At 59.7% G+C, this 12,142-nt stretch overlaps 1 protein-coding gene across 1 annotated transcript; it reads right to left on the bottom strand.

The window, feature by feature from the left end:
* Positions 1-1,300: 1,300 nt before the first annotated feature.
* On the bottom strand, positions 1,301-11,343 carry PRX (periaxin). The gene is made up of 5 exons (XM_065421078.1): positions 11,317-11,343; positions 10,107-10,266; positions 8,951-9,144; positions 3,763-7,543; positions 1,301-3,681 (listed from the first exon to the last, which is right to left on the bottom strand). The coding sequence occupies exons 1-5, from the start codon at positions 11,341-11,343 to the stop codon at positions 1,301-1,303; spliced, it is 6,543 nt and encodes a 2,180-aa protein (XP_065277150.1).
* Positions 11,344-12,142: the final 799 nt, after the last annotated feature.

Raw genomic sequence — 12,142 nt, 5'->3', positions numbered from 1 at the left:
ATGGCTCATTGGCCCTTGGCTCTAACCACATCTTGTGGAGGCCTTGCCAGTCATCAGCTGAGGTTCCTGGTCTCTTTCCTGTTTGGAAGGGGCTCAAAAAAAAGCAGTGATAGGGCTGGGACTATGGCCCTGTTGTGCTCCTGACCTTCCCCAGCCCAAAGGAAATGACTCCTCTCTGCTTTAACAGAACCCCAGCAGTGGGGCCGGGGGGCTGGGTGAGGGGCGCTGTGATAAATCCAGTCAACAGCCCTGCTCTGCCTGAGAAGGCTCTTCTTTGATCCCACGCTGGGAGAGAACACGCCAGTTATTTTTAAACCGCCTTCCAAGGAGGAACCCTTTGGACTCAGCTGCTATTTGTGTTGCCGAAAGGGCAGCCAGGGGTTAGGAATTTCAGGGTAAACAGAGTGGAGCTGGCCGGGCCAGGCTTTTCAGAACTCATGGGATCAAACCCCTGCTTTCCCCACACCTGGAATCACTCATTAAAAAGCAGGAGCCCACTTTCCACGAAGGCCCCTTCCTACCGCTGGAGCAGTGCCACAGAGTCAACCCCCTGCCGTTTTCTTGTTCCTTTCTTGGAAATTCCTTACTCCTGTTACTAGAATACGAACAGGCTGTGCAGTCCAGAGCGAGCTGCGTTTTAACTATCCCCTCATTCACGTTATCCTGCCTCTTCCAATCGATTCCTTTCTCCAAGCTTAGCGTTACGCTAGTAAGAAGGCACCGGTCTCCGGTTGAAAAGCAGCGACTGCCGTTCCCTTACTGACCATTAGTTTGCAAGCGTCTTAATTTAAAAGTATAAATGGAACAGCCACCCCCGAGAAACAGAGTTAAAGCCTAAGTTAAAAAAAAATCCTTCGGCCCCCTTAGTGCATTCAGAGCCGCCGCGTCCCCCTGCAAGGCAGGGCCTTGGGGGAACCAGGGCTGAGCTGGCACCAGGCCAAAGGGGCTGGTTATTAAACTGGTAAAACGGTAAAAAATACTAAGTGTAGCTTGGTTATTTATTCACATTATTTTCAACAAAAATTAAAAAAAAAAGTCTTGCCCCAAGAAGATTCACTTGGCCCCCGTCGGGGAGGAGTCAGAGCAGGGGGGAGCCCACACTGGGGCTGGTTATTAGAACAGCTGGGTTCCCCCCACCCCCATTTCCACCCCCGTCCCACGCTGTGGTTTGAAAGCTCATCTTGTGGTTAGTGCGTCTATCACAGAACTGTACAGATACCCGCCTGCCAAGCTCCCAACGCGAGGGGGAGGGGGTGCTGGGGGCTGTTCAAGTCTCTGCTTTCCCTGCCCCAGTCCAGCCTCAGATGGGGGACGATTTCCCCACCATCACCTCGCCCTTGATTGGCTTCACTTGGCCCCCTCCCTCCTCTGGGATCTGCTCCTCCATCTGAGTGGAGAAACCCAGCTTGGGCGTCCGAATCTTGAATCCCTCCAGTGCCCCCGGCCCCTTCTCTCCTTCCCCCTGGGAGGAGCCCCCTCTCTCCTGCTGCTCGGAAGTGACTTCTAGCACTCCTCTGGTTTTGGGGCTGAAGGCTAGCTTGGGGAACTTGAACTTAGGGGATTTCTCTCTGCCATCCAGCTCGCCTCTCTCCACATTGTATTCCCCCTTCGACTTGGAGGTGAAGCCCAGCGAGATCTTGGATGTCTCTGGCTTGGCATCTTGGTCCCTCTCCCCCTTTTCCAACAAGGCCATCTCTGTCCTGGCAGCCGAAGAGACCACGTTCCCGGCTTGTTCCCCTTCCTTCTTCTTGAAACCTGAGAACGTGATCTTGGGGGACTTGAACTTGGCCGCCTTGAGAGCCATGAAGGTGCTGACGTGAGCCTCATTCTTGGCCTCCTCTGCCCTCACTAGCTTGAGGTTCATTTCGGGGTCCATCTCCGTCGCCTTATACGGGGAGGAGAATTCAACCTGGGGCAGCTTGATCTTGCCTAGCTTCGCCTTGCTGTCCTGGGAGCCATTCTGCAGAGAAAGTTCTCCCGCCTCCCCCCTGTTGAGCTGAGATGCTGATCCCTTCCCGCTGGTGCCCAGGTCCGCAACCTCAGTCTTGGAGAAGCCCAGCTTGGGCAGCTTCAACTTGGAGCCTTTCTCCAGCTCCCCTTCCTCCTTGGCCGAGGGCTCTAGCTCCCCGTTGACTTCCACCCCAGCTTTGGATTTGGAGAGGGAGAGCCCAAAGTTGGGCTTCAGCTTTATTGTAGGCCCCTTTGCCTTGCCGTCCCCATCCCCTTCCCAGGAGCCAGCAGCAGCTTCGCCATCTCCTTCCAAGAGCCCAGAGGATGCTTCCGCCCCCTTCCCCTTGGGCTTCACCAGCACAAATACCGCCTTCTTCACCTTGGTTTCAGCCTCCTGGGCCTTGCTTTCCCCCCTAGAAAGGTTCCCGTCTCCTCCTTCCTGGGTGGCTTTGGGCAGGGCGATCCCAAACTTGGGCAGCTTCATTTTATACTTCTTCCCTGCCTCGGCTTCAGAAGTGTCCCCCTTCCCTCCCGGAGCCTTGACGCTACGATCCTTCTCACCTTGGATGCCAGCGGCACTGGTTCTCGGCAGCTCTTTGGAGCCACTGTGGTGAAGCTGAGCCCCCTCAACTTCATACTCTGCATGCGCCTTAATACTTGGGGCAGAGATCTCCAGGTCCGGCATTTTGAACAAGGATTTCTTCCCCCCCATCTGTTCACTGTCTGAACCCTTGTGGCTGTGGAGAGATGCCGTCATATTCCCCTCGTCCCCTTTGGATCCTGAAATCCCGAATGGTGACATCTTGATTTTGGGCATCTTGAGCCTGACCTCTAACCCTCCCACGTCCCGCTCCAGATCTTCAGCACCTGCCAGTTTCTCGACCCTGACCCTGGCGTCTCCTCCCATCTCGGCTTTCCCCCGCTCCAAAGCTGGAGCTTCCCCTGGGCCTGCCGAGAACCCCACGTCCGGAATGGCAAGCTGAGGCATTTTAAAGGAGAAGTCCATTCCCTCTGCTGTGGGGCAGAGGGGCTGGGTGTCCATCCGGGACTCGTTCCCCTTGGCCTCTGTGCTAACTTTGGAAATCCCGAACGAGGGCATCTTCAGTTTGAACTTGCTGTCGTAACCGTCCGTCTCAGAGTCCTCTGTCCTGGGGGAACTCTCCCCCTCTCCCTTGCCCACAGTGAAGCCGATGGGAACCGACGGCATTTTGAGCTTGGCCTCTTTCACCCCCACTTCGCTGCCTGGGGTCTCGAGGCTCCCCCGGAATTTGGGGGGGTTAAGCTCCACCTTGGGGGTCTTGGATGAGTCTATATCTGCCTCCCATTGGTCATCAGAACTAGCTCCCCCGAATTTAGGCAACTTAATCTTTGGGCCACTCACTTCGACTTTGGGCACCTTCCCATGCAGCCCAGACGTGTCCAGAGCAAAGTCTCGATCTCTGCTTAAGCCAACATCAAATCCCACCTCTGGAGCTTTCACCTTCGGGGTAGAAAATTTTGGTAGCCCAACCGACGGCAGCTTAAATTTCCCCTCGGCTTCCTCCAGTGCCTCGATGGTGATCTCCCCCTCGGTCAGAGGTACCTCTATGTCTGACAGCCGGGCTTTGGGCAAGGAAATATCCAGTTTGGGCACCCGGATCTTGGAACCCAGCAGGGAGCCTTCGGTAGCATCAGCTGCATATTTGCCCCTTTCCATCTCCAGGGTTACTTTCTGGTCCTTTAGGGACGGCCCTTTCAGTTTGTGTCCTTTGAGGAGGTGCATCTCTGCCTCGGCACCACTCAACTCTCTATCCAAGTCTTTCCCCAAGAAACCCTCCAGCCCATATTTGGGCAGCTCCACCTTGGGCATCTTAATTTTGGTGTCTGCTTTCTCAAAGGCGGCATTGGCCTCTATTTTCAGCCCAGCCTCCTGCTGGTCCAGCATCTCCACACTGGCTTTCGGCAAGCTGATATCCAAGTCTAGCTTTGGCGCAGAGATGCCAATGGAAGGCGCCTTGGGGATTTTCAAGTTTCCTTCATAGCCCTTGATATCAGCCTCGGAGACGTCCATGACCGGCTTTCCCATCGATGGCTCGCCTTCCGCTCTTACACCAGGAACGGAGATTTGCAATGAAGGAACTGGGTCGGGCGCGGAGATCTCTAGTGATGGCATCTTAACCGTGCCCACTTTTAGCTTGGTGCCAGGGCTTTCCGGTCTCTCAGACATCTCCACGTTGGCTTTCTCCTCTTTGGTTCCAAACTTTGGCAGCTCGACCTGGGGCATTTTAATTTCTATGTCGGGGCCTTGGATGTAACTTTCACCTTTGGAGCCTCTCACGTCGGCTTCTACTTTCAGGTCAGCCTTGTGAGAAGAGATCGTCAGTTTTGGCATCTTCATGAAGGGGCCTTTTAGCTTCTCCTCTGGGCTCCCAGCAGCCACGTTGGGCTCTTTGGCAGTTGCTTTCCCTTTCTTGCCTTTCACGTCTATCTCAGGAGCTGTCACACTGGGCCCAGACACCTCTACATCCTTCCTGGCAATGCCAAATGATGGCATTTTGAACCTGGGCATCTTCATCTTGGCCTCCTTGCCCTTTGCTTTCCCGTCTAGCTCTCCGGACAAGGCCTCGATGCTCCCTTTCACTTCCCCCTTGAGCATCTCTTGCTCCAGTTCCAGCTGCTCCTCCCTGCCCTGGCCCCCAAATTTTGGCAGTGAAAATTTGGGCATCTTCAGTTTAATGTCTGGGATCTCCATGCTGATGTTAGGCGATGTTTCCCCAGCCTGTGTGACCTCTTGGCCCGAGACGTCCCCCTTTCCCTTGGGCAAGTCAATGTCCACATCCACTCTGGGGCTGGAGATGTCAACCATGGGAAGTTTCACTGAAGGCAGCTTCATTTTGGCTTCGGGGGAGTCCATACCGATGTGAGGCCCTGAGATCTCCACCTTCCCCTTGGGAGCCTTCCCCTCTCCCTCCGCAGAGAGCCTGGGCCCGTCCAGGTCAGCCCCCTGCTTCGACCTGGAGAACGAGAGCCCAAATTTTGGCATCTTCAGCTTAGGCCCTTTGGCGCTTGCTTCCAGGGTTTCCACCTCCAGCTCAGCTTGCAGTGTCACAGCCTCCAGGCCTCCTTTCTTAACCTTCGGGCCAGAGATGCCAAACTTGGGGAAAGAGAACTTGGGTGATTTCAGCTTGGTATCGGTCTCCGGCAGTTTTCCGCTGATGTCAACAGCAGCTGTTCCCCCCAGCGGGGCCGCGATGGCCACGTCAGGGAGCTTAGGCGTTGAAATTTCAACGGAGGGCAGCTTCACGGTGGCCTCCAGGCTCCCGGGCTTCACTTCGGGGCTTTTGAGTTCTAGTCCGACCTTTGGGAACTTCATATCTGCTTTGCCCTTCCCTTCTGGTCCCGCTCTGTCCAGTTCCTCACCCTCCAGCTTCTCTTTCCCAAACGAAATGTCCACCTTGGGGAGCTTCGCCACCATCCCACTTAGATCCGGGCCTTCCAAGGCTGCACCCTGGAGCTCAACCTCTGCTCGTGGTGTGAGGCGGTCAGCCTTGGCCTTGGGAGCTGGCACATCGATCTCCACCTCCAAGTCCTTGCAGACAGCCCCGAAATTCGGGAGAGGCTCCTGGGACTTTTGCAGCTGGAGGTCACGTTCCTTCAGGCCTGCCACTGCCCTGAGCTCCCCCTCGAAGCCAGGCTCTGCCTTTGGCAGATCCAGATCAACGCCTACCTTGGGCATGTCGATGTCCAGCGACGGCATCTTCACCGACGGGAAACTCAGCCTGGCTTGGGCCGTTTCCACCTCAGACTCCAGCCTCCTCCCATCAGCTTTCCCTGAGGGCAGCCTCACCTCAATCTTCGGCTTCTCGACGGCTATCTCGAGCTTGGGCTTTCGCAAAGAGGCCTCCGGCAGCTCCACATCAACCGGCTTAATCCCCAGCACAGAGATATCCAGCGTGGGCACGCTTATCTTCCCAGTCGCGATCTCCAGGCCCCCGGTGTTGGCCTCCGGCTGCGGGCCTTTGGGCGAAGGCACGTGGGCCTTGCTCTCGGCTTTCCCGGCCATGCCAGAGAGGTCGAATTTTGGAAGCGACACCTGTGGCATTTTGAATTTGAACTCGGGACCCTCGGCACCGTCCCCATCAGGGGCTTTCACCCTTCCCTCACCGGCTAGCCCAGCCGGTTCCATCTTCGCTTTGGGCAGTTGCACGTCGGCAGCTTTGGGGACAGAGATGTCGATGGAGGGCATCTTCACCGCAGGGAATTTCATCTTCCCTTCGGCGGCAGGCTCTTTCGCTTTGGTGTCTACATCGGGCTTGTGTTCCCGCAGGGAGATCCCAAAGCTCGGCATCTTAATCTTGGGACCTTTTGCCTTCAACTCAGGGCTCTCCCCCTCTGCCTTCCCCACTTTCACTTCCACCTGGGGCACCTTGAGCTCCCTCTCCACCTCCTCTTCTTTGGCTTTGCCCCCATGCGTGGGCAGGCTGATCTTGGGGATCTTCACAGTCACGTCAGGGAGCTCCAGCTTGGCTTCGGCAGGCTCCGGTTCCCATTCTGTGTCTGCCTTCCCCCTGGGAAGGGGGATCTCAACGTCCACCTGCCGCACCCCTATGTTAAGGGAGGGGAGCTTCATGCCGGCTTTGTACCTCCCGGCTGGCCCCTCGGCCTCCCCTCTGTCGCTGGGAAGAGAGGTGCTGAGCTTGGGGGCCGGGATGGCGGGCGTTTTCAGTGCGCCTTCCACTTCCCCTGCAGAGATGCCAAACTTGGGCATTTTGATTTTCACGCCCTCCCCTTTGGCGCTGATGTCTGGTGCTTCCAGGGCTCCTTCCACTTTGGGAAGGCTCAAATCCACCTCTACTTTGGGGGCTGCTATTTCCACCGAGGGGAGTTTGTTGCCAGCTCTGAGCTCTTCCTCTGGCCCTTTTACTTCCCTGTCTGCCATTGGCAGGGAAATCCCAACCCGGGGCACTTGGACTTTGGGCACCTTCAGCTTCCCCTCCAGTCCCTCTACCTCGATTTCCCCCTCCACAGGCCTGGTGGACACCCCAAACTTCGGCAGCTTGATCCGCAAGGCTTCCCCTTTGCCCGAGATCTCCGGAGTCTCCACGCCAGCCGCCACTTTGGGGGCTTTGAGATCAGGGATGGGAATGTCCAGTTCAACCTGGGGGGCCTTGAACTTGACTTGGTCCTTGAGTTCGACCTCCGCAAGCCCAGCATCCTGCTTGGGCTTTTTCACCTTGGGGAATGGGGCTGCGAACTGGGGGGCCTTCCCCTGGGCACCTGCCTCCCCTTCCAGCGTCCCCGCCACAGCCAGCGCCTGCGCGCCTGCCGCCTCCTTCACCTTCAGCCTGGGAAACTTGAGCCTCCTTCCCTTGGGGTGCGAAGAGGAGCGCTCGACAGAGACGTCTGGGCTGGGCCCGGCCGCTCCCGTCTCGGCCGCACTCTTCGCCTTCCTTAGCTTGGCGAACTTGGGCAAGGAGAATTCCACATCCACAGGGGCCACGTCCAGCTTCCCCGCCGACAGCTCCGCGCTGCCCATCAGGGCCACCTCCTCCTCCGGGGCCTTCGCCAGGCCCTTCCCCTTCTGCTTTCTCGTGGGCACCAGGCTCTTTATGTTCTGGGGAGAGAGGAGAGAGAGAGGGAGAACACACCCCTGTCAATCAGGTTCCAGCCTCTGCGCCCCAGCGAGCGCCCCTGGCGGCTGTGCAGCGTGGGAACGTTACCTCCACCTCTGTCGCCGCGCTAGCAGCGCGCAACCTGGGACCGACATTGCAGCTCTGTCCCTGGGATCCCGGCTCGCGGCATGCAATCTACATTCCTGGATGGCCATCTGAACAGCATTCTCCGTATGTCCCTGCCCCATCTCCAGCAGTCGCTCCCAGGAGGCTGCCCGCCTTCCGAGGCTAGCGGCGTGTTTACTTATGTTTGGATGTATTCGGGACAATAGCAGCTACCAACCCACGCGCTCTCCCTGCCTCACAACCACGGCTTAGACAAGCCACACGCCAGCCCACTCCCACTTTTTCGGGCAGGTCTACGCTCCAGACTAGCGCCAGCACAGCTGGCAAAGCCGCTCTAAGCCGAGGGGAGAGAGCTGTCCCGTCGGCTCGACTCCACCTCTGTCCATAGTAGCGCTGTCTCTACGGGGCATTACGGTGGGTGTCAATACGTCGCTCAGAGGGGGATACCCCTGAGCGACATAGTTATACTGAAATAAGCGTGCAGGGCAGACCTGGCCTAGGTCATCCTGCACTAACAGGCCTGGAAACTCGGGCATCAAGAGGTGATGTGATGGGAGGGTCAGAATAGTCAGTGGCAGAGCTAGAGATAGAACCCAGGAGTCCTGACTCCCAGCCCCCCCCAACCAGCCCCCACTCCCCACCCAGAGCCAGGGATAGAACCCAGGAGTCCTGACTCCCAGCCCCGCCCCAACCAGCCCCCACTCCCCTCCCAGAACCGAGACAGAACCCAGGAGTCCTAGCGAGATGGGGTCCTTGCCAGTCGGCCCGGCCCGGCAGTCCCCATCTGGATCTCGTACGTTTCAGAGCGCCGGGGCCTGATCCTCAGTCATGCCAGGCCCTTCTGGGGCTACAGTGGCCATCAGAGAATCCAGCCACCCTGCAGGGTTGTCCCTGGCTGGCAGAAGGACCCTGCTCCGAGCCTCTGATTTTAGGGGGCGGATCGGGGTGTGCGGCCAGAGTGCACTGCACTGGGACTATGCCCTGCCCCCCAGGGCCCAGAAGGGCTGAAGCATGCGTTAGAGCCGCCCTGAGGCTGCAGTAATTGACCCCAGGGGCCCAGGATACAGGAAGCACAAAGGGGCCTTTGAAGTCCCCCGCATGCAGGAAGGGGGAACTGAGAATCAGCCCAAGAGATTTTGCCGAGTCTCAAAGCTCAGCTCAGTTATAAATGAACAAACACGCTCTCCCCAGCGCCCTCCCCATCGCTAACATTTCACTTTGTGAGTCATTTGAATGAAACACGTGTGAGTTACAGGTCAGCAGGAGGGGCCGGCACCGCGTACCAGCTTGGCCATCTTCGCCTGGGGTCCCTTCACTGCCAGGCCTCCGGCTGCGGGGCTCCCGGGGACATCCGACCGGGGAACGGTGCGTTTCAGGCAGAAGGAGACCTTGTACGGCTCCGCGCACTTCAGGATCCTGAGGGCGTCTTCGTATCGGACATTCTCAAAGTACACCCTGGCGCTCAGGAGCTGGTCACCTGCAGGGATGGGTTGGGGGGAGTTTAGGGGCTAGGGAGACGGGACAGCAAATAGTGCAACAGAAACAGCAGCCACGGGCCGGATTCACCTTGGGGCAGCCAAGGGCTGGGACGGCAGGCGCACGTCGCACAAGCGGGGGTGTTGGCCGGGGTTCAAAGCCCTCCAACCAAACGAGGCAGAATGGCCTCTGGCCACGTCCCCCTGCGGCCTCCGCTCCCGGCTCACCACGCTGCTATGGGCAGCACGGGCTTAAGCTCATTGTCAGCGCGACAGCGACAAAGGCCACGCGAGCCGCTCAGCAGCAGCTGGCTGCAGATGCTTCTCTCCTGCCGAATCGGTGGCACTAACCTCTCCCCAAGCCAGAGACACCGATCGCACAGTCACTCTGGCTGCTCAAAGGTTAGAAATTCATCCACCCGGCTGGGCAAGCGTTGCCCTGGGCAGCCCCTCTGCCCTGCCGGGACCCCTCTAGGCACCGACGGAGCTGAGTGTCCATGTGGCCGTTGGCCTTTCTACCGGGGCTGTCAGCAAGGGGGCCACTTAGTTCCCACTAGGAACTGTGAATGATGGGGGCCCTGCCCAGCACTGGAACCGGGGATCCGCCAGCTCCAGGGCACCTCCCTCCCATCGCCCACAGAGTGAGCTTTTAACAAAGCTAGGGGCGATCCTCAGCCCAGCTACGCTGCCCAGTCCCCGGCCGAGATCGGGGCCCCCGTCGGGCCGGGCGCTGCACAGACAGACCCTGTCTCCGGTTGGTGTCTCCCATCGGGCCGAGCCCAACAGACCAGGGAAGGATGGTTCTCCCCAGTTCCCAGACCGGGCGCTGAAGCCCAGAGAGCACCAGGGCCGTGCCCAGGGTCCCACAGGGAGTCAGTGGCAGACCTGGGTCCCCGGCTGCCTCCTTCACCACCCGCCTGAGGAACGAGGCCACTCACCGTCCCCTCCCCCCAGCGCCACCCACCTTCTTTCAGGCTCAGGGCCTTGGCCGCGGGGGACTCCCTCAGCACGTCGGAGACAAAGAGCCCCTCCTTGCCCCCGCCGGCCACGCTGATCCCACTGGCCCCGGCCCTGGCCTCCGTCTCCAGGATGATCTCCACCAGCTCTGACGTCTTCGCTTCCTCCTGGCGGGGGAGAGACCCAGCGAGAAGCTGCAGGGGGAAGCTGGCACCAGGGCCGGCTTTAGGCCAATTCCACCAATTCCCCCGAATCGGGCCCCGCGCCTAAGAGGGCCCCGCGCCCAGTGGCAGGGACGCCCAGAGTGGGGGGCAAGTGCCAGAGAATCCCTTCCCTGGCTAGAGCCACCTTTTTAATTTTTACTCACCCGGCGGCGCTCCAGGTCTTTGGCGGCGGGTCCTTCACTCGCTCCGGGTCTTTGGCGGCACTTTGGCAGCGGGTCCTTCAGTGCCGCCGAAGACCCGGAGCAAGTGAAGGACCCACCGCCAAAGACTAGGAGCGCGGCCCGGTGAGTACAAGCCCCACGTGGTTTTTTTATGTGGTTTTTTTTTAGTCATCCCTGCCGGGGCCCCGTCGAAACTGTTCGAATCGGGCCTCGCACTTCCTAAAGCCGGCCCTGGCTGGCACTGAGCCGGGCCCTGAGCTCAGACAGGACTGGTGGGCACAGTGCCGGCTACCCATGACCCCCCCTCTTCACCGGGGTGCCGGAGGCTGAACGGCCCCAGGGAGAGGAAGGTGGATCCGGGACAAGACAGGAGCCATTTGCTGCCGGCTGCGGTTCCCTGGGGATAACCAAGTGCCTGGGAGGGTGAGGGCAGAGGCCAGAGACTGGAGCGGGGAGAGGCCAGGGGGAGCGGCTGGCCCTGGAACCGCGGCATTGGTGGGCTGCAGAAATACCCAGCGAGAGATCGCGGCATGTGACAGACCCATGGGTCACCGGGGTCAGCCCTGGGAGGCTGGGGCAGGGAGGGTCTCTCCAGCAGAGGTGTGCACAGCGCCTGGCACAATCGGGCCCTGCTCCCTGGCCGGGCTCCGGAGGCCCTAGTGTGGTACACAGCACCCGACAGCCCGAATTGCTGCCGGAAGCCACTGGGCTGGAACGGCGAGTCCTGGGGCCGCTGATTGTTTTAAACGGGGGGAGGGAGGGTCCGTGCTGGGAGTGAAGGGAGACGCCCGGGGGCTGGTGGTGGGCAGGCTAGGAAGGGTTAATCCCTCACCTCCATCACCCTGGTCTGGGTCTCCATGGCGGGGGCGGGGGGCGGCGCTGGCTCCGCGGCGCTGGGCTGGCTCTCGCCTTTCCACTGCAAGACCTGCTTCAGCTCTGCATGGAGCTTCTCCTTCTGCGCCTGCATCAGGGGAGACGGGGGCAGAGGTGGGGTGCGTGCTGGGACCTTAGAAAGAGGTTGGGAGCTCTGGGAGGGAAATGGGGGCTAGTGGTTAGAGCAGGGGGGCTGGGAGCCCGGACTCCTGGGTTCTCTCCCAGTTCTGGGAGGGGAGCGGGGTCTAGTGGTTAGAGCAGGGGGGCTGGGAGCCAGGACTCCTGGGTTCTCTCCCAGCTCTGGGAGGGGAGCCGGGGCTAGTGCTTAGAGCAGGGGGGCTGGGAGCCAGGACTCCTGGGTTCTCTCCCAGCTCTGGGAGGGGAGCGGGGGCTAGTGGTTAGAGCAGGGGGCTGGGAGCCAGGACTCCTGGGTTCTCTCCCAGCTCTGGGAGGGGAGTGGGGGCTACTGGTTAGAGCAGGGGGGCTGGGAGCCAGGACTCCTGGTTTCTCTCCCAGCTCTACCACTGACCTGCTGTGTGGCTCTGGGCAAGTCCCAGCCCCCTCTCTGTGCCCATCTTGTCTATTTAGACTAAACATCCCTGGGACTCGTGTGCTTTCAGAACCTGCCCCCCAGCTCCCAGCCCAGCGGGGCCCAATCCCAGCCGTTAGCTCGGGGATCCGCTGGCTCGCAGGACCAGCCCGGCTACAGAGAAAGGCCTTTCAGAGCTGCGATCCCAGCCGCTTTCCCTGGGCAGGCTCCCCGGCCGCCTCTGCTGCCCCCCTGC

Source organism: Emys orbicularis, chromosome 21 (assembly GCF_028017835.1).
Source record: "Emys orbicularis isolate rEmyOrb1 chromosome 21, rEmyOrb1.hap1, whole genome shotgun sequence".
NCBI classification, from domain to species: domain Eukaryota; kingdom Metazoa; phylum Chordata; order Testudines; family Emydidae; genus Emys; species Emys orbicularis.
Note: the sequence above shows the minus strand (reverse complement) of the source record. Positions and strands in the feature narration are given on the sequence as shown.

Excerpts from the sequence above, each read along its gene's own strand:
- PRX (XM_065421078.1), bottom strand. The coding sequence starts at position 11,343 with ATGGAGACCCAGACCAGGGTGATGGAG. Across the intron at positions 7,544-8,950 it reads AGGCGAAGATGGCCAAGCTG|AACATAAAGAGCCTGGTGCC; the intron begins GTACGCGGTGCC and ends CTCTCTCCCCAG. Across the intron at positions 3,682-3,762 it reads GCCCAAATATGGGCTGGAGG|GGCCGTCCCTAAAGGACCAG; the intron begins GTTTCTTGGGGA and ends ACAAACTGAAAG.